Here is a 21,827-nt window from a genome sequence, read left to right on the forward strand (position 1 = left end):
AAAATGTTAGGCTTGGTAGGCCATGCTGTATCAACGACCCAAAAGCACTGTAGCAGCAAAAGCAGCCATAGACAGTATGTCAGTGAATGGTGATTGCGTACCAGTAAAATGGTTTCTAAAACCAGTGGCAGGCTAGACCTTTAGGCCATAGTTTTCCAAACTTTGATCTATAGGATAATACCTAAATATCCAAACTTCTGTAACTTTTGTTTTTAAATTGCTTTAAAATTCTACAAGGGTTTTTTTTTTTTTTTTTTTAAATGAATTTGGTTGGAAGGTTGTTTCATATAAAATGTCCTTTCACTTTTTTACTTCTTTCTGAAGTAATTGGACATAATACTGTGTTATTTTTCTGAAATAACTGGATCTTCTTCTGTTCCTCTACTATCTTAAAAAAAAAAAAAAAAGGAACACCCAAAACTTTGAAATTTTGTTCATAGGTAAAATTGGTTTCATTATTTTGATAGCCATATATTTTATCAGTATCACTTCCACATCTGTATATTCTAAAGAAAATTGATGCTCATTTAAGATTTGAAGTACATTGTATCCTTTGCCAATTAAAATCATAGTCCCTTTTTGATTATATATTAATTGTGTTAGCGTATAATCAAGTGTTTTGATTAATCCAAATTCCTCACATAAGTTTATTATATATGTTGTTTTGTTTGTTTGCTAAATTTTATATGATCCTGTGACATCTTAACCTCTGATCTTTTTTTAAAAGAGCCATTGCCCAGAGGCGCCTGGGTGGCTCAGTGGGTTAAACCTCTGCCTTCAGCTCAGGTCATGATCTCAGGGTCTGGGATCGAGCCCCGCGTCAGGCTCTCTGCTCAGTGGGGAGCCTGCTTCCCCCACCTCTCTCTGCCTGCCTCTCTGCCTACTTGTGATCTCTCTTGCTCCGTCAAATAAATAAATAAATCTTTGAAAAAAAAAAAAAAAAAAGAGCCATTGCCCATGGTGTAAGCAATATTTGGAACTGTTCCTGCTTCCTGATTTAAGTGGTGGTTTGCCTAAATACTGAAATCCAAGGTTGGTTTCATTGTCTTTCAGTTACCTGCAAGTACATTGTTTCTCATTCACTGTTTTTAAATTTAATTAATTGGGAGTTTCACTTGTCTCAGATTTGTGAGTTAAGATTGTATTAGTATAGAGATAACAGTAAGGTCTGAAATTTAGGGTTTATTTTCACAAGAAATCTACATTGTATCTTGTTAGTTCTTTTATTTGGTGTATACATTGTTCCCCATATGAATGAGGAATATTTGTATTTTGGAGTAGATTTCAATAATGCAGGCTTCCAGTGGGTGGAATTTCTTGTATTGGCTTTAAGATGGTTTGAGCTGCTGAAAGTATCTGTGTTCGTAACTGGTGATGATAGGAAAACTAAGGAAAATAAACTTACTAACAGGAAATGTCTTTGTTTACCTTGTTTACCGTTATATTAGGACTAAAAAATTGGTCCATTTGAATTTATCTAACAAAGTAGTGATCTAGGGCAGTGCTTCTCAAACTGTCTGGAATGAAAGACCAGTTCAGTTGTCTGTTTGCTTTTAATTTCCAGTATAATGCAGATCAATATTTTTTGCAAAATACAGTAAAAGTTGCAGCAATATTATATTGCTATAAAAGTTTGCAAACATTCTCTTTTATTTTGTTTTAATTAATTTAATTTTTCTCTTATTTTTTTATTTTTGTTTTTTTGTATTCTTTTTTGTAATTTTTTATTCTTTTTCTTTTTGTGTTTATCTCACTGCAGATCTGCAGGGTTCTACAGATTACACTTTGAATAGCACCACTTACAGAGAGAGCATTGGCTTGGGTTCTTTTCAAAACTCCATCATTAACTTTAGACAAGTTAGTTAACATGCTTGAGGCTAAGTTTCCTGTTTTGAAAAACGGAGAAGTTGAATCAGGAAATTTCTGAAGTCCCTCTTAGCCCCGACTATTAGGCCTTCAATAGAACTTGAGTTGTTGGGTTTGCATTTTGAGGTCCCTATAGAATGACCACGTAGCCATTCAGTTTCAACAATTGCTTATTGAATGTCTACTGTATGTCATGTGTTGGGTTAGGTACCACCTCTCAGTGTAAAAAGTAGACAGAATCACTTCCTTCGTGTAATTTACATTTTAGTGGTGGGAGGGAAAGAAACATACCAACAAAATCAACCAACAGAGCATACCACAAAATTATGTGGTATATTAGAAAGTATAAATGCTGTGGAAAAAATAAACCAGAGGTAGAGATGTGTGACTGTGTGCAGAGGTGTGATCAGGATGGGGAAGGGGGAATTTTATGTTAGGTGGTCAGGGGAACCCTGACCTTAGTCAAGATCTAAGGGAAATGTGGGAGTAAAGCAGCAGATCTGAAGGGAAGTGCATTCAAGGCAAAGGAGATAGCAAGGCCCGGAGGCAGGACTGTGCCTGTTGTGTGTGGAAGTCATAAGACCAGGGTGAATGGAGTGAAATGAGCAGCGGGAGAACAGTAAATGAGGCCAGGCAGTTAAGGAGTTTTGATGTGAGGATGTAGGCTGAATATTGACTTAGGAGTCAGTATAAGGAGTTTGGCTTTTACTGTGAAAGAAGTGGAAAGCCCCTGGACAGTTATGATCAGAGGAATGATCCGTTCTTGCTTATGTCTTAACAGCATTACTCTGGCTTCTGTGTTGAGAAAGATGAAAGGGAGCCAGGGGCAGTATTCTGTCAAGAGTTGATGATGACTTAGACCAGCATGGTAGCAGTAGAAGGGATTGAGACATTGTCAGTTATATTTTGAAGGTAGTGCAATAGTGTGCCTGATGTGAGATAGAGAATCAAAGATAGCTTCAGTGTTTTTGTTCTGAACATCTGTTAAGAGTGGAATTGTCATTAACCAAGATGGGGTGGAGTGTGGGGAGGAATGATTGGGAATTTGGTTTTGGGCACATTAAGTTTGAGATGCCTGCTAGTTCTCCAAGTGGAGATGTGACATAGGCAGTCGAGAGTGTGAGTTTAGAGCTCAAGGCAAAGGTCCAGGCTGGGTATGGGTGTGTGTGTGTGTGTGTGTGTGCGCGTGCGCGTGTATGAGAAGGGTCGCCATATGAATGATGTTTATTGCCCTGATAGGGGATGAGATCACCAAGGGTACAAATTTATATGAAAAAGAGAAGTCTGAGGAGAGAAAAAGAAAAGAGGAAAACCAGGGGAAGCCTAGTGAAAAATAATCTTTCAATTTGTGGAGATATTTTGGGTTATCACAACAGCTGGTAGGGGTGGAGAGAAAGGCATGGTACTGGAATCTACTGAGTTGGGGCCAGGGATGCTGCTAAACCTCATACAAAGCGCAGGACAAGCTCCCATAACAATGAATCTGTGTGACCAAATGTCTGTAGAGCCGAGGTTGAGGAGGGAGAGTGATGGACAGCAAACTATAGGCTATCGGCCGGGCAGCATTAAAAGCTCACCTAAAGTTAGTGATCATTGATTTAAAGTGAGACCAGTTATCCTGTTCTGTTTTCTTTCCAGCTTCTACTTGGCTGCACATCCGCAGTCTTACTTAGAGTAGGTAGGGGACTGGATTTAACCAAGATTGTGGTTCTGCCAGATGTGGAAGTTGAAGTGAGAGAGAACCAAGGTTGTTGTGGATTTATAATGACTGCCAATGGATTTTAAGCTGTGGATGTGAGTACATCAGGAGTTGACAGAGGAACAGTGAAAAGGAGGGATTTTTAAGTAAACACATGGGTGTTTCTGACCATCAGCCATATTTGAAGATGGAATGAAAAAGATCCTCCTTTATTTTTTATTTTTTAAAGATTTATTTATTTATTTGACAGAGTGAGAGAGAGATCACAAAGAGGCAGAGAGGCAAGCAGAGGGGAGGCAGGCCCCCTCCTGAGCAGAGAGCCCGATGCGGGGCTCTATCCTCGGACCCTGAGATCATGACCTGGGCTGAAGGCAGAGGCTTAACCCACTGAGCCACCTAGGTGCCCCAAAATATTCTCCTTTAAAAAAGAAAAGCAAAACCAAAATCTCCTATTTTGGCTTTGCAGAGGAGTGTATTGTTTCAAGGTTCAAAGCTGGGTTTATCAGGTTGTTGAGACTGCTATATGTATGCATCTATCACATTCTGTGAAATAGTTAACCTATTTGTTTTTCTCTTCCAGGTTGCTGAAGATTGCCTTCTGGCTTCCCAGCCTGTCTTTTCTCATGTTGTGTTTTTTCCCCATAGGGCACCTTTCATAGCCAGCAGGCATTGGATTATGGCACCCAGTTGGTCGGAGGAACCACTCCAGGGAAAGGAGGCCAGACACATCTGGGCTTACCAGTCTTTAATACTGTGAAGGAGGTAATTAATGGTACTGAGTTTGCTAAGCAAAGAAAAGCAGGAGAAGAGCAAGCATACTTTGTTGTCGTGGTTAATTTTTTTCTTTTTAAGATTTTATTTATTTATGTGACAGAGAGTGAGAGGCTGGGAGAGAGGGAACACAAGCAGGGGAAGTGGAAGGGGGAGAAGCAGGCTTCCTGCTGAGCAGGCAGCCTGATTCTGTACTCATCCCAGGTCTCCAGGATCATGACCTAAGCTAAAGGCTGCCGCTTAATAACTGAGCCACCCAGGTGCCCCAGAGCAAGCATACTTTGAATAGAGATTTTAATTGTGTCCCTTCTGGGAGAGTCACTTGTGATTTTAAAATCCAGTAATGTAAAGAAATTTGAATCCCAGTAAAAACCTCTGGGTTTACTTTAGTCACACAGACTCAGGATGCCTTCCCCTCGCCTGTGTCCTTTTGTTGGGCATAGTTCCGCTGTGAAGAGAAGAAGTTCTGTAGCTTGGCTTCCATTTGGCTTCTTCTCCTTTCCTTACTCTTTCTTTTTCCAGGATGTTAGCAGTGCACATGTCAGCATCCAGCCTCTAACACTGACTGAGAACAGACTGTGTTCCAGGCCCTGTGCCAGGTGCTTCATAGACACTGCTTCATTGAGGCCTCCCGTTGACCCCCTCAGGTGCAAGTGCTATCCCTCTTCCCATTTTAAAGACAAGGGTACTGTAAACTCAGAGAGGTTATGGATCCTGCCCATCGTTCATAGCTGCGAAGTGGCAGATAGCATGGCTCAGTGTAAGTAGGATGGTGATTCTGCCTGAAAAAAACTGAGCTGTGAAGTCAGTCAGACAAGTCACAGAGCTCTAGTCTCTTCCCCAAACTGCTGATCTCTTAGTACTTTTTAAAGTTGGTTTTTTTATTTTGAAGATCCAAGTAGGCAGAGAGAGAGGAGGAAGCAGGCTCCCTGCTGAGCAGAGAGCCTGATGTGGGACTCGATCCCAGGACCCTGGGATCATGACCTGAGCTGAAGGCAGAGGTTTTAACCCACTGAGCCACCCAGGTGCCCCACTTTTTAAAGTATTTTGAACAAAATTTAATTGTGTTACAAAATTAATAATGTGCTTATTGTAAATTCTTAGATGATATAAATATATGTAAAGTTAAATTTTATGGTGCTTTCCATGTCTCAGATTTTGCCTTTCTAGAGAGCTTGTGTAAGCTCCGTGTGTATTCCTTCACTCTCTTTCTACACTTGCATGAATATATAGAAAAATAATCGTATTATAAAAGAAACTGTGGTACAAAGTCTTGCCTATGTAATAAAAAAGAATCTAGGAAATAAACTTAGTACTTGGGACTGATGTATTGATGATAAAAGAGGTATCCCGCCCCCTCTTCTTAAACATAGTTTTAAGGCATGTTTTAAAGTATCACTTTTTTAAAAAATACAAATTTATAGACTCAATACCTTTTTTTAGAATACTAACTTCGGATTGAAGTTAATTTGTATTCTTGATCCTAAAATGTGGGAAAAAACCCAAATATTCAAATGCGGAATTTTCATTTTACTTTAAACTTGAAAATAGAGTGTACTATAAGTGTGGATGTATGTTCTAAGTGTACTGTATTTTAAAGACTAAAAAAATAAAAATTAAAGTCTTATGTTCTGTAAAAGAATCATTTAAAGTCTTTTTGCTTTAACTTTTGGGTGTTTCCCCACACCCCGTAAGTTTTCCTGTGACTGCCTTCATGACCTCAAAATAGAGCTGTTTTCATAATTCCTCTAGGTAGATTTGACTTTTTCATGAGCCTTTTTTGCTTTCTTTTAAAGAAAGTTTTTGTTGCTAAGCAGCTCATTTATTATTCATCATGACTCAAATGGATATGACATTGGCAATATTTTGTAAGTTCTCTGACAGATACTATATTTCTCACCTGTTTAGCACTTACAAAAAGCTTTCTGAATGATTCAGAAATGCTTTCTTTAAGACATTCAGAAAGCTTTTCTGAATCCAGTATCGCTTGTTAGCACAGACCCCGTTGTCGTAGTTAGCTTCTGGCAGTATTTGTAGCCTTAAGAGGTGGAAGACTGCAGGATCTATTTTCCAAAAAAAATACCTACATGCCTATGATCTGACTCCTTTTGCTTCCAACCTACGTTTTATTTTATTTTATTTTTTTGTACCCTCTTCTCTGTTACCACATTGAATAGAGTTTAAATATTATTTTTAACCTCTGGCATCGTTTGTTGATGATGTGACTGTTCTTCTGTCAGTGTCAAGATCCCCCTTTTTAACAGAGCTGATGTAGAGAAAGCTCCTTGGTCTCTGGGGATGGGGAGTCATTCAGGGATGATTCTGAAAGTCACTGTCTTTTACTTCTGCCCCTTCTAGTTGTACCTGTATGCTTCATAGCTTAGTATTTTTCCATTGTAAAATCCCATGACACAGCCTTCCTAAAGGTTTTGATTTCTATCTTGATTAAGTTATATTTTAACATTTATAGGGAGGCAGCCTGCTGTCACTGAAAAGAACAGACATTTTGGAATCAGAGATACTTAGATCTGAATCTTGGCTCTGCCACTCACTTCCTAGCTATGTGACCTTGTGTAAGTTATTTACTGTCTTTTGGCCACAGCATCTTGATTTGTAGATGGGATTACTAAGCATACAGGGTTGTGGTGAGGCCTTAATAAGACCTATCTTGAGCCGTCTTTCAGGGTCTCTCAGAGAACAGGTACTGTCTCTCTTGGAGAGTCAGAGATCACTGACAATATCTGTCTTCAAGGAGCTTCCGTTAAATTGGAGGAGACGAGACCACACATAGAGGTGGGGAGAAGGAAACATTATATTGATACACGGAGAGAACCATGGTCAAACCGGTGGTCTTAAGTGCTTTGCATTTGTTGGGGGGTGATGTAGAGTAGACACTAATGCTTATTTGGCCCACATTCTCATTCTGTGGCCATTTATGCATTTGTACTTTAGTTCATTTTTAATTAACGTGTTTAGAATAAAAGTTGTGAGCATAAAAACCACATCATTTTTGACGTCTCTTGATGATATTATCAAGTATGATATGTTTTGAAGAGTTGTTTGAGAGCTGAGTTCTGAGGCTCGGCAGCTTACTCTCATCCCTTTTCTCCTGGGGAGGTATAGGGTCGTTGGTACTGAACAGGTGATATGATGTCTTGTAGGGCAACAAAAATAAACATGGCCACAGGAATGAGAGGACACAAACACACATCAGCCCTGCTTTCAGGTTTCCTGATGTGCCATCACCTGAGGGAACGGGGTGTCACAGAACCTTTCAATTCAGACTGGCAGTCCACAGGGTGGGGGCAGAGAGGAGGCCCTGAGGCTCTGCTTGGTTCTGCTCTTTTCTGACAGTGCAGTGAACTTGCTAATGGGAAGAATGAAGACATCCAGTGTCTCCTGGTGGTGCCCTTTCCTGATCCCAAGATGTTATTAAAATCATGGTATTGAATGCAATTTTATAGTGTTTACAACTTAACCCATAATAAAGGGCTTCATGGTTAATGTTTCAGGCCAAAGAAAAGACAGGAGCGACAGCTTCTGTCATATATGTTCCTCCTCCTTTCGCTGCTGCTGCAATCAGTGAAGCCGTCGAAGCGGAAGTACCCTTGGTCGTGTGCATTACTGAAGGTATCCCACAGCAGGACATGGTACGGGTCAAGCACAAACTATTGCGCCAGGGAAAGACGAGGCTGATTGGGCCTAACTGCCCTGGAATCATCAATGTAAGTGTCACAAACCAAAATAGATCTGGACTTGGGCTTTCAGAAGGCTAACTAGCTTTCAGTCAGGCCAAGTGTGTTTGTGTGTATGACCTGTTAGTTACTGGTTGTTGTGTTTTTTTTTTTTCCTTCATTTTTCTGAAACGCTGATTTCCTTTCCTTCAGCCTGGAGAATGCAAAATCGGCATCATGCCTGGCCATATTCACAAGAAAGGAAGAATTGGTATGTTTCTTATAGATTAAAAAAAAAAATTCTTTGCTCTAAGCTCAAAATTCACCAAGAGAATTTGTGATAGTGCAAATGTAATTTATATTAATTAACCGTAGTGGAATTTACCAGGGAGGTCTGTAGTGAATCAGTTCTCTATCCTGCGTTGGATGAGATTAAGAATCCATAATAATTCTGCAGAATCAATGAAGAATTTTTTTGGAGTTTTTGAAGATTCTTTTCCTGCTCAGCATGTTTCTTCCATGTGTTCGTATGTATTGGTAGTTTATTTCACTTTACTGCTAAGTAATACTATGTTGTGTGATTCTGCCACAGTTTGTTCATTCTCCTGTTGATGAGCATTTGGGTGGTTCCAAGGTTTGAATCATTATGAATAAGGCTAAGGTGACAATTGTGTAGAGGTCTTTCAGTGGACACATGTTCATTTCTCTTGGGTAAAATTCTTAAGAATGGAATCACTAAGTCATAGGTTTGACGTATGTGTAGCTTTTTAAGAAATCGCCCAGTAGGGGCACCTGGGTGGCTCAGTGGGTTAAAACCTCTGCCTTTGGCTCAGGTCATGATCCCAGGGTCCTGGGATTTAGCCCCATTGAGCCCCTGCTTCCTCCTCTCTCTCTGCCTGCCTCTATGCCTACTTGTGATCTCTGTCAAATAAATAAATAAATGAAATTGCCCAGTAGTTCTGTGAAGTGGCTATTCATTTTACATTTCCACCATCAGTGTATGAACGTTCCAGTCCACATCTTTGCAAACATTTAGTATTCGCAGTCTTTATTTTTAGCCATTCTGCTAGGAGTGAAATGTTGTCTCATGGTTTTCATTTGACTTTCCCTGGCAACTAAATATGCAGAGCACTGTCTTGTGTGCTTATAGGCTATTTATATAGCTTCTTTTGTGAATTATCAGTTCAAGTTTTTTGCACATTTTTTATTGGATTGTCTTTTTATTGTTGATTGTAGCGAGGGCTTCCATAAATATTCTGGGCATAAGTCCTTTGTAAGTATATATACATGCTTTGAATATTTTTATTGTTCATCTTTCTATAATCTGGTCTTTCAGTGACTTTGCCTTGTCGGATATTACAAACTTTCTCAAAATGTCTAGTGAAAATTCTTGTTTAGTTCCTCAAGGAAATAATCAAATTAACATCGTGGGGATGAAGAGGAGCTCATTATCGTCTGGCATAGATGAATGTCCCGGGGCATCTGGGTGGCTCAGAGGGTTAAGCCTCTGCCTTCGGCTCAGGTCATTATCTCAGGGTCCTGGGATAGAGTCCTGCATTGGGCTCTCTGCTCAGCGGGGAGTCTGCTTCCCCTTTTCTCTCTGCATGCCTCTTTGCCTACTTGTGATCTCTCTCTGTCAGATACATAAATAAAATCTTTAAAAAAAAATAGTTTTAGAAAAATAAAGTCCTGACTGCCTACTTCTCTTTCACCGACTTGGCTGGCATGTTGGGGTGCCTCAGTGTAGCCTCCTAAGTGTGGAGGTCTAGGAATCCCTTTGGCCTTTGCCTATGTGAGTGAGGGTGGAGGCACAGTTATTTTCTGTAGTGTTAAGTTAGTACAGAGTGGTTATTATATCAAAAGTTTTCTGTTTTGGGGTGCCTGGGTGGCTCAGTTGGTTAAGCGTCTTAACCTTGAGCATCTGCCTTCAGCTCAGGTCATGATCCTGGGGTCTTGGGATCGAGCCCCACATCAAACTCCCTGCTCAGTGGGGAATCTACTTTTCCCTCTCTGCCTGCCTCTCTACCTACTGTGCTCTTTCTCTGTCTCCAATAAATAAATAAAATCTTAAAAAAAGTTTTCTGTTTTGCTAGGTTGTCCTTGGTTCTTTTGCTAGAGTGAGCAGGGTTTTGGGGTAAACTTTTTTCCTGTACCCTTCTGTTTGTGGGATGCTGGCTTCTTTGGCTCTGTATCTGGGATGCATGAAGCAAAAGAAAACTCAGGGAACTCACCAGTGTTTCATTCCTCGAGTCTCGAGGTCCCTAGCCACTTGGCCTCCTTTCATCTCTTAGTGATTTCTTGTATTTATTTTACATAGAATGCCCAAGGTTTTTAGTTGTACTTTCAGGAAGAAGAGAGGAAAGTAATTCTACTTTTCAGAAGCAGAAGTATCCTTATTAATAGGTATTTTTAAGTGCTAGCCTCTTTTACTATAGATACTTTAAGAATGACAGGAGTAATCTACCCTAAAAACATGACTGTCTTTACTTTCAGTGTATGCAGTTTGCATTTATGTAATTTACATATCACTTATATAATCACATGAAAGCCCCTTAGAAGAATGATAACGTCCTGGTGTTCACTGGTTATTACATTGATCCATCACCAGACTAGAATAAATAAAATAGTTGTTTTTCCCAGTAATCTAGGATGTTGAGTGGACACCTAGACCATAATCGTACCATAAGAGTCAAGTAGGAAGAGTGGAAAGGAGACTAGACAATCATACACAAGATGTACAACTAGGAAATTACCAACTATACTTTGTTTAAACAAAGCTAAATGTACTGAATGCATAGGTAGGTAGGTAATACCTACCCAACCTTCTCAGTTATGAAATGAGAAGTTGTAAGGAGACAGTGTGTAGATGGAGAGAAAGCTCAGACGATAAGGCAGAACTGATGAATGAGGCAGATGGGGGATGGTGGTAGTGATGGTCATTTGTCATGAATTAGGGTCCAGTGATTGAATGACCTTAAAACAATTGGAATTAGGTTTTGCTTAAGAGGAAGGTTGTACTCCATTGAAGGGTTTTCAGCTTTGAGCCATTCACGTAAGTATTGAGCTCCTTCTGTGTAGGATCTGTGTTAAGTACTGTGAACACAGGAGTGGAGAGAAGCAGTGTTGTTCTAAGAGAGCAATCGAACAGCATTCCATAGGGTACTAGCAGTGCCGAAATACACGTCTTTCAGTTTGATCAGTTGGTGCAGACAGTCTGGTTACGTACACTCGAATTCATAGTGAGAAGCTAGGTATTTATGCACTGATCTTACACTTGTTGATTTGGATGACAAATTGTGGAATGGATTCTTTTATATACTTGTATCTGTAACATGATAGACTATGATAGGGACACAATCTAATATTTTAAAATTCTCTTCCTTTAAGGTATTGTGTCCAGATCTGGCACCCTTACTTATGAAGCGGTTCACCAAACGACACAAGTTGGATTGGGGCAGTCTTTGTGCGTTGGTGAGAGATTTTTGATAGAATCATGTTATTATAATGCAGTAACTTCATTGAATGAGTACAGTAATAATTATTGTTTTGGTTATTTGCAGGAGGTTTTGATAACCATTTTATTAAAAAAGATGTTAAGATCTTAAATTTATTTAGCCTCAGTATGAGGCACCATCCTTTATTTTTAAGATTCATGGTCTAAGGATTGACTTGCACATGTTGTGGAACAAGCATCGTGGGACACGTGCTCTGAAGAGCCTTGGTGCCTGAAAACGTCACTTCCTTCGCTTGTTATGAAGAAATGTTTCTTCATGTTAGGGCTTTGATTACTATAATTATCATTGTTCCTATAAGCTATCATTCAGTGCTTCCTAGTTACTGAATTCTTTGCCATTTGTTATCTTTTTCTTAAGGCAACCCTGAGGCACCTGTGAGCTGAGAAGTTGTACTATTACAGCTTTAGTCGTGAGAAAAATCTACAGTTGAGATCCCCAGAACTTCTCTTTTTGCTACATTATATTGCCTACCACTTTTAAAAGTTGCTAGAAGTGAGGCAGATTTCTCATTTTTATAAATATAGCTTCAAATTTTTAGAATAACTGTTAAAAGACTTTCAAAAGTAGCTTCTCATATAGTAAAATATGAAATAAAGCCCTGGACTCTTTTTATTAGGATTCAGACCCATAAAATCAATATTGGAAATAGTAATTGAGCTTCTCTATGTACAAAGTATAATCTTAGCCACAGAGTAACTTAGTGTGATGGAGAATAAGGAAAGGTTTGGAATAGAATTGCAAAATTCATATTCTCCAGCTTCTGTCTTTAATTTGTAAATTGCTGATACTAATGCTTATTTCACAGAGGGGCTGGAAGAATTAGGAAGTGACAGGTCTAAAATGTGCTGGGGCGTGTACTTGATATACAGTTGGCACTCAATAAATGCTGCTACTCTTCCTCAGCTTAGTTCTTCAGAGGTGCATTGAGAGGTAGGAAATCAATCCTGCCTTAAATGTGTGTGTTTGTGGTCTCACTCACCTTGGATCTAAGGGAAGAGGGGTCAGTGTACACTCAACTCTGTCTTTCATTGGGACTTGTGTCTTAAAACTTGCGTGTGGTTTATCTGCAATGCGCCACATCTTATAGTTACTTTCTGCAAAGACATTTGTAAAATGTTTAAATAGAGAAGAGACAATTTTCCTTGCTTGCAACATAGACACACTTTTTCTTAAAATGCCCATTTTAAAAGAGTTGTTTGGGATTAATTTCATGGGAGGAAGGAAGCTTGACAAAAGAACAAAAACAAAAAGAAGCTTGTCTTTGTGAATATCTGAAATCAGCTACGATTTACCATTCATGTAATAATTAGGAACAGGAATAAACGTAGCACTTTGTGATTTTTTGAAAATATTAAATGCAAGAGTGATGATGCATTTTAAAACATTGGTAAGAGTGGTAGACAAAGTAAGAAATGAGTTGAAACAACATTTCTTGGCCTAATTTGTAAGATTCATCCTTAAATTTTCAGCTGATATTGGTATTCTTTGACTTTTTCAGGCATTGGAGGTGATCCTTTTAATGGCACAGATTTTATTGACTGCCTTGAAATCTTCCTGAATGATCCAGCCACAGAAGGCATCATATTAATTGGTGAAATTGGTGGTAATGCAGAAGAAAATGCTGCAGAATTTTTGAAGCAACATAATTCAGTAAGTTTGGGTTTGGGTTTGGAAAAATATAGCTCTTCACACACAGTTGGCACTTGGTGCTCTTATCAGGGCCATGCTGCTGTTGAATCTCAATCTCCTGCCGTGGCTTTCGCAGAGGCTACCGGCCACCTCCGTTCCTTCTTCCTCCTCTCTGTCTTCTTGGTCTTTCTTCTGTTTGTTCTCATCTTAATTTTTCCCTGGATGTACTTTCCATGGCCGGTTCCTTTAGTGTGAATGGTATAAACATCATACTTCATGTAGTTTCCAAGGCAGAAACCTCAGAAGCATCTTTTACTTCTCTCTCTTCTGTTTCCACCTGTTTACCAAGCTCTATCCTCAGTAGTATGTTGAGAATCAGAGCGTTGTCTGTAATTCATCCCTCTGCTCTGGTTTGAGCTGCCATCTTCTATCCCCTGGACCATGTCAGTAGTTTCTTCTGAAAATCTCAACTCCCGTTGCTCAGCCACCACCTCTTCCTTCTTTCTGAGGCCATCCTGCTCCGGCTACCCAGATCATCTGCCCTTCTGAAACACAGACATGGGCGCCTCTTACCGCCGGGTTTTAAACCGTGACAGTTTCCCATCACACGTAGGATCAAGTGTGGACTTAGCATGGTATTCTAGTGCCTAGACACCTACCTCTCTGACTCTCTTCTTCACGTCGTGTCCCATCTGACCTTCCAGTTGTTTTCATTCTCAGTTGCCTTTGCTCATTCCGTCTGCGAGGCAGGCTTAATATCCCATTCTAGCCTGTATCTGGGGCGACAGGGACTGTTGTACCCTGGTGCCCAACCCATTCCCTTCACACATTAGACACCAGTAAGTGGTGGATACAGAAAGAATAAAGTAGATTGTCAGGAGTTTGGGGTAAAATGTTACTAGAGTCTCTTAAATTCAGAGAAGCTGTAAAGTTTGAAATTCAAGTAAAAATGGACTTCTTTTTAGGAAAGATTCGGGTTAATGTGACATTATGCTATATTCAGGTAAATTTTAAAATGTATTTAGGCTCAACTCTGGATCCCTTGAATAGCTTAGAATTTAGTGGAGAAAGCTAAGCATATATGTTTTATTTCATTTGGCACATGTTTTCCTATTCCTGGTTAGTTCCTGTGGGACAAATTTTATTTTTTTATTAACATATAATATATTATTTGCCCCAGAGGTACAGGTCTGTGAATCATCAGGCTTACATATTTTACAGCACTCACTGTACCACATACCCTACCCAGTGTCCATAACGCAGCCTCCCTAACCTTCCCCCACCCAACAACCCTCAGTATGTTGTGTGAGATTAAGTCTCTTATGGTTTGTCTCCCTCCCAATCCCATTTTATTTCATTTGTTCCCTCCCTACCCCCAACACCCCCGACCTGCCTCTTAGATTCCTCATATCAGAGTGATCATATGATAATTAACTTTTTCCGATTGACTTATTTCACTTAGCATAATACCCTCTAGTTCCGTCCATGTGGTTGCAAATAGCAAGATTTCGTTTCTTTTGATGGCTGCATAGTATTTCACTGTATATATATAACCACATCTTTATCCATTCATCTGTTGATGGACATCTGGGTTCTTTCCATAGTTTGACTATTGTGGACATTTCTGCTATAAACATTCGGGTGCACATGCCCCTTCAGATCAATATATTTGTATCTTTAGGGTAAATACTCAATAGTGCGATTGCTGGGTCATAGGGTAGCTCTACTTTCAGCTTTTTGAGAAACCTCCATACTGTTTTTGAGAGGCTGCACCAGCTTGCATTCCCACCAACAGTGTAGAAGGGTTCCCCTTTCTCCGCATCCTTGTCAACATCTGTCATTTCCTAACTTGTTCATTTTAGCCATTCTGACTGCTGTGAGATGGTATTTCACTGTGGTTTTGATTTGGGGCGAATTTTTATTAAGGGCCCACAGTGTACAAGATTCTAGGTTGAACAGGTGACATAAAACACTTAGCACAGTCCCTGGCACAGAGTGAACACTTAGTAGTGCTATCTGCTGCCACCACTGCTGTTTTTATTGTTATCATCATTATGACAATACTTACTTGTAAAAGTGGTGTTGTTTAATCTTGACCCTTTGGGTAAGGGGTTTTGTCCTTTTATAAATAAGGCAGCTGGCACAGAGAGGTTAATGACTTGCCAGTGGTAGGTATACAGCAAATGAACCAAGGGGTGGGATCCATCCCAGGTCTGACTCATGTCTCCATTGCATCATGGAGGGCTCAGGAATCAGAATTCAGGATTCTGGAATCAGAATACAGGGATTCTGATTCAGAAATCAGATTGCAGGGATTCAGGAAAAGGGTCGCCAGCCCTGGGCCTCTGCTTGGACTATACTGACATCATCCTAACTGGTCTGTTTTTCATCATTTCTGTATCCTGTTTTCTAATCATGCTTCTTCATAGTCTTTTTAATTTTATTTTTCTCTCCTAAAGAAATTTCAAGTGACTCTCCTTTGTTAATAGGACAGAATATATATTCTAGGTTCATTGAAATCTTATTTCCTTCTAGTACAGTATTCTTTTTCTGTGAGTATGCAGACAAAGGGATCAATATGGGATGTTCATAACTCTCCAGAGCCCATGAGTGAATGAGTAAGTGACTTGTAGAGTCTTCTCTTGAACTCTGTACCACTGTCAGTGCTAGGCATATGGAAATAAGTGAGAACAAAGTTCCTGTGTTCAGGGATTTCATAGTTTGGGAGGGGAACATGCAGGAAATGAGTCACAGCCGCTCTTCTTAGTGTAATAGTAGTACCTTGTCAAAGGCACAACTTTGACATCCCTGAACAGAAGATGGTCTTCACAAGGGTGTTTGTGGAGATGGTGGGAGGAAGAGTCAGAAGGCTTATGGGGGAAGAGGAGGCTTGATCCAGGTCTCAAAGTTAAGTAGAAATTGGCTAGGTGTCCAAGGAGGGTGGAGAACATTCTCTGCAGAGGAGCAGAGGTGGAGCAGCCTGGAATTACTGGAAGACAAAGAGCAGGGAGAAATGGTGGGAGATGAGGCTGGAGTCAGCAGTGTCAGCCCACGCAGAACCTGGCATGCTGGCACCATACCACAGAGCTGGGCAGTGGAAGCAACTGTTCTAGATCGTTCACTGGCACATAGAGTTAGAAAAACAAAACCAAACCAATTTCCTTTAAGAATGTCCTTGATGAAGCAGTAAAAAGTATTAATTTTATTAAATCCTAACCCATGAGTCCGTATTTTGTGATGGAGTGGGAGGTAAAACACCTTCCCAATTTGAGCTGTGAACTAGCTGTGTTTTTCATGGAACACCATTTACTCTCAGGAAATTGGCAAGCAAACTAGTTGTTCAGACTGGGGTATTTGGCAGACCTTTTCTCAAAAATGAACAGAGTGAACCTGCCATAGCAAGGAAAACTATTTACAGTATTTATTGACTGATAAAATTTGAGCTATCAAGTGAATATTCATAAATCAGAAAAGTTGTTTCTGCCACTGAACTTGATCACTTCCTCCTACTAAAGACTTTGAACCTGATAATGATGGTTATGATTTGTTGATATTGAATAATGAAATGTATCAACATTTAGAAGATGTGCATAACTTAGTAAACCTGTATTTTTCATCTGACTAATGAATGTTAGAAAATCATTATAGGTAAAAGATACATTCAATGGATTTTAAAATAGGAAAGGACAGAAAGTTCATTGCTGTAGTTTCAGATTCCAACATTGCAACTAACCCTAAGAAATTACGACTTGAAGAGGTTTGTGTCATATCAATGAAGAATATCCACAGGCTATTAAAATTCTTCTCCTTTTCAAACCATGTATGTGTTTGAGTCCAGATTTTCTCTTAGTTCAGCCTATTGTATATAGATTGAATGCGGAGGTGAAACATGAGAGACTATGGACTCTGAAAAACAGGGGGGGGTGGGAGGTCGGGGTACCAGGTTGTGGGTATTATAGAGGGCACAGACTGCATGGAGCACTGGGTGTGGTACAAAAACAATGAATACTGTTATGCTGAAAATAAATTTAAAAAAATTAAAAAAAAATCAGAATCCATTTGCCTTTTGTTAAATTTGACATTCAAGAATTAGAAAAATGTAAAATAATACCACACTTCTTACTAGAATGTTTTTAAAAATAGTTTTAAGTTTTTATTAAAAAAAATTTTTTTTAAATTTTTATTTATTTAACAGAGAGACAGATCACAAGTAGGCAGAGAGGCAGGCAGAGACAGAGATAGGAGGAAGCAGTCTCCCCGCTGAGGAGAGAGCCCGATGCAGGGCTCAATCCCAGGACCCTGAGATCATGACCCAAGCTGAAGGCAGAGGCCTAACCCACTGAGCCACCCAGGCGCCCCAATATATTATTTCTTTAACTGTATTTTAAGTCTAGAGCACAGGAATCCTTATATTTCCCATGTGGCTTTTTATTTTTAGTCTCAGAATCTAGTATAGTGCTCTTTATCTACCTAGAGGTTGCATATTAGAATGGATTTTTATTAAATAAAACTAGTCCTGATCTTCCTTAGACTTCGTAGAACTTCAGAGGAGAGGGGAACCCTTGGCCATCATTCTGGTTTAGCTATTTCATTTCATAGATGAGGAATCAGAGGTTTACAGAGCTGATGTGCCTTGTCCAAGGTCAACAAGCTTTAGTCAATAGCAAACTGAATCTGGTGACTTCCAGTCCTGCATCTTTTCTAGTATGCCTTACCACCTCATCTTTTTCCTTCTAGCAAATTTATTATGGGTAAACTAATAATGAATTAAGACATAAATTCAGGTTGAAATAAAACAACCTAATCTAATGTCTTAAGTCATTATTATCACAAATTACATAACATGTTTTAAAGTGTGTGTTTTTTTGTTTTTGTTTTTGTTTTTGTTTTTGTTTTCAAATAGAAGAATCACATATATGTTGGTAAAATAGCTTGTGGCCAGTGAAGTTGACTTTTAATATCTAGACAGAAACGTTGCTCAGGATTGTTTCCCTGAGTTCATATGAAAAGTTAAGTCATCTCAAAGGTGAATGCAGTGGTTTCAATTATAGCTTCATGTGTGTGTGGATTTTCTCAGTGAGGATGAGTGGTGGGCCATGCCCACCCTTTCAGAGTTGTGAATTTGAAGTCCAGTTTTGGGCAACTTCTTCATCAGAATGTTTAAAATATCACTTTCCAGGGCCCCAAGGCCAAGCCTGTGGTGTCCTTCATCGCTGGTTTAACTGCTCCTCCTGGCAGGAGAATGGGTCATGCAGGGGCGATTATTGCTGGAGGAAAAGGTGGAGCCAAAGAGAAGATCTCTGCCCTCCAGAGTGCGGGCGTTGTGGTCAGCATGTCTCCTGCGCAGCTGGGAACCACCATCTACAAGGTGAGCTCTTAACAGTGGCCTGAATGCTCTGAAGTAACAGGCATTGTAGCGTGGGCCACACTGGATGCCCAGAAACCGTGGTCCGTCCTTCTGGGCCTTACTGTTTCTTTCTTTCTGATGTGCAGCTTAACAGTCTCTAGCAGCTCCATTCATGTCCCAGGGCCCTTATTGGCATGATCAGGAATAACGTTCAGATTTTAAAGAACTTAACTTCTTTCAATTTTGGAATTTGCTCTTTTGTGAGGGGCAAAATATGATCTACAAGACCGTATATCAGAGGCCATAAGTGCCATGAATTCCATCTGGGGGGAGTGTGGAGCATTGCCTTGCATTTCATTTTTCTCATTGAGGGCCTTTGGGATAGTAGCTACCCTGATCTCATAGGTTTCTGTTTCTAGGGAGAGGGGCTGAGTGACAAGAAATGAAACCTGGGTGATGAGGGCGTTGATGGGGGTGTTGATGGGGAGCGGGGAAGGGATATCAAAAGAGGAAGGTAGGGGTTTCCAGCCTGTAGCTTCTGGCCCTGGCTGTGTTGGGATGCCATTGTTTGCAGGATGGAAGAGCAACTTCTTAACTGTAAGCTTTGCTTTTCCTTTTTTAATAGAACATAATAGTTCAAAATGTTCTGAATGACTAGGTATCCTCTATAATCTCTTTGCAATGAGTTTTAGCCTGTCTCTAAGTGATCATTTAAGGCTCTCTTTCTTTTTATTTTTATGACGGTTATAGCTTTGACAAAAAAGCAAAGCAGAAACCAGACATAAGCATGTTGAGATCAGGCACAACAAATTGTATCCCAGGAGGGAACCATGTTTTGGCTCCATCTTTTTTGCCCTTGCCTCGCTTCTTGTTTTACTGAATCTTTGCCTGATCCTGTCTTTTGAAATAAGACATTATGTGCCATAGTTCTGGGTGGTTAGTGAGTGTGTGGGGCGGGATGGGGGCAGGAAAAGGGTGAAGCAAATTCTTTCCTTCAATTTGGACACATGCATTACCATTTGGCTCCAGTAAGTGGCAGCAGGCAACTACATATCGGTCGTATTCTGATTTCAGTCTAGAGCGATGTGATTTTCAGTATTGTTTTCTTTTCAGATGTTTCTGAGGTGCTTGACATTCTGTTCAAATCTTAACTGAATCGGCATTTAGTCTCTTGGAGAAACTAAGCAAAGCTGTTTCCATTGCCTTATTAAAAAGTCCAGTGTGGTTCATGTGTGGCCTTTTAGGGTTTGCTTAAGTAGTCAAGTTTGTCAGCTCTTAATAATAATACTGCCACAGAAAAACAAGTACAGTTCACAGCCTCTCGAGCTCTGTGTTTGGGAGATATAAAGTAGAGGCTGTATATCTAGGTTCGTGAAATTCCAGCTGACACAGCCCAATGTGAAGCTGTTCTGTTGTGTTCAAGCACCCTCAGCCTGGTACATTTCACTTCTGTAATTTTTGGTTGTTCAAAGGATCCTAAATATAAGAGGTTTCAGAATCACTTTGACCGGGAATGATATTTGAATCTTAAATCTTTTTATCCTCTCTCTCTTCTCTGCCTTTCTCTTTCTGAAGGAGTTTGAAAAGAGGAAGATGCTATGAAAAAGGAAACAAGAAGTTCCCTAAACCTATGGAATGAATCATTATGGAAATATGAAGCAGCAGCGGTTTGCTTCTGTTGTCCCTAATTGTCAGCCCGTGTGCCTGTCGCTGGTCTGTCAGTAGCAGGAAGCCAAAATAAGGTTCAGACTGTCCTAAATTGAGATGTTTCCACCTCATTATGGAACAGACAGCCAATAAACCTACCATTTGATTTGAATATGCCTTTGCAGCTTTCCAGTGTTCCGACAAGGCGGGGATGAGGGAGAGTGGGAGAAACGGAGGTGTGTGGGGGGAGCTGTGTGGAGTTTGATGGGCTCTGTAGAGAACAGCGTAACAAACTTGAGAGAGAATGAAGCTGTAAAAATGTCAGGGTGGCGGCGGTCTCCTTATCTCAGACGTCGAATGACTTTAGTTCTCTTCGGAATCCTCGTTTTCTAATGGGTCTGGCTAACGGCACTGTATTGCAGGGCAGGATTTTTGTTTTTGTTTTGTTTTGTTTTGTTTTAAGATTTTATTTATTTATTTGACAGCGAGAGATCACAAGTAGGCAGAGAGGCAGGCAGAGAGAGAGGAGGAAGCAGGCTCCCCGACAAGCAGAGAGCCTAATGTGGGACTCAATCCCAGGACTCTGAGATCATGACCTGAGCCGAGGGCAGAGGCTTTAGCCCACTGAGCCACCCACGTGCCCCCGAAGGGCAGTTTTGAGGATTAGAGCACGTAATAAGCAGCTTCATTGTTGTCCACGCCGCCAGCAGCAGCAGCCCCAGCTGGACTCCAGGCAGAAGCTCACCTGTGTTTCAGCTGAGATATGGAAGGTTGCAGTAGTGCTGTGTTTTTCTGTGGTTCTGCAGAGGGCTGTCCCCTTCCCCCTCCAGAGCCTGCTATTCTTTGCTTGAGATTTAAGACATCTGCTGCCAAAAACCCCAGGAAAATGGTTAGCCATGCTACTTTGGTTTAAAAGGGAGCTTGTTAACAAGAAGCAATTCCAGTGGATAGTCTCAAATTGTGTAACTACCCTGAAGGAAACAAACATAGGATTAGGGAGAAGGCTCTGAAGAAAGACTGTCTGGGAGAGGCCTTCCCGGGGAGAGGCTATGAGTTGGGACCTGGAGGCTGGGAAGGTACCAGTCACGCAGCAGGCCGAGTGCCCAGGCAGGGGCAGCAGGAGGGGAAGAGCTCACTTTGAGGAGGTAAAGGAGTGCTGCATCTCCCGGGGCAGTGAGCCCTGGGAGGGGCTGGAGGAGAGTTTGGGGGGCAGGGGAGACAGGTGCTTTTGGAATTCCCATGACCATGCTCGGGCTGCTGAGGGCACAAAGGGATTCTGCCTGGACCAAGGGACACATGGTGATGCGCTTTGGGTCTGATGGTCCTCAGTTCCTGCTCATAGCTGTTCCCTCATCTTGAAAGTGGGGATGATAAGCCCCATCCCACAGGGTACCTCATGGGATATGTGAGGCTGCTCTTCACGCGGTGGGCTCGCCTGGGGCTTGGCATTGCTCCTAAACTGAACCTGCCTCCTGTTGTGCTGAGTGAGGGCAGCCCAGGCTGACACCCATGGCCAGGGAGGAAGGCACTTCCTGTCTTCTTGTTTGGCACCCCCACCCCAAGGTCCCTACGAGGTAAACATCACCTTCTTTTGTCTAACTGAGGCTTTGTGATAGGAACACAATCCAGGTGAGGGGCAGGTGACCCTACCGGAAGAGATGCTTTTGAGTGTCCACTCC

The 21,827-nt window shown here is 40.8% G+C and overlaps 1 protein-coding gene across 1 annotated transcript in view; it reads left to right on the top strand.

Annotated features, from left to right (window-relative positions):
- The window catches only part of SUCLG1 (succinate-CoA ligase GDP/ADP-forming subunit alpha), a 31,198-nt gene extending 10,878 nt beyond the window's left edge, over nucleotides 1-20,320 (top strand). The window contains exons 3-9 of the mRNA XM_059405713.1: nucleotides 4,211-4,327; nucleotides 7,849-8,061; nucleotides 8,224-8,281; nucleotides 11,398-11,481; nucleotides 13,024-13,175; nucleotides 18,334-18,522; nucleotides 20,077-20,320. Coding sequence (XP_059261696.1) covers nucleotides 4,211-4,327; nucleotides 7,849-8,061; nucleotides 8,224-8,281; nucleotides 11,398-11,481; nucleotides 13,024-13,175; nucleotides 18,334-18,522; nucleotides 20,077-20,103 — 840 coding nt within the window. The 3' untranslated portion in view covers nucleotides 20,104-20,320. The remainder of the gene's footprint in view (nucleotides 1-4,210; nucleotides 4,328-7,848; nucleotides 8,062-8,223; nucleotides 8,282-11,397; nucleotides 11,482-13,023; nucleotides 13,176-18,333; nucleotides 18,523-20,076) is intronic.
- Nucleotides 20,321-21,827: the final 1,507 nt, after the last annotated feature.

This window comes from Mustela nigripes, chromosome 7 (genome assembly GCF_022355385.1).
Source record: "Mustela nigripes isolate SB6536 chromosome 7, MUSNIG.SB6536, whole genome shotgun sequence".
Lineage (NCBI taxonomy): Eukaryota > Metazoa > Chordata > Mammalia > Carnivora > Mustelidae > Mustela > Mustela nigripes.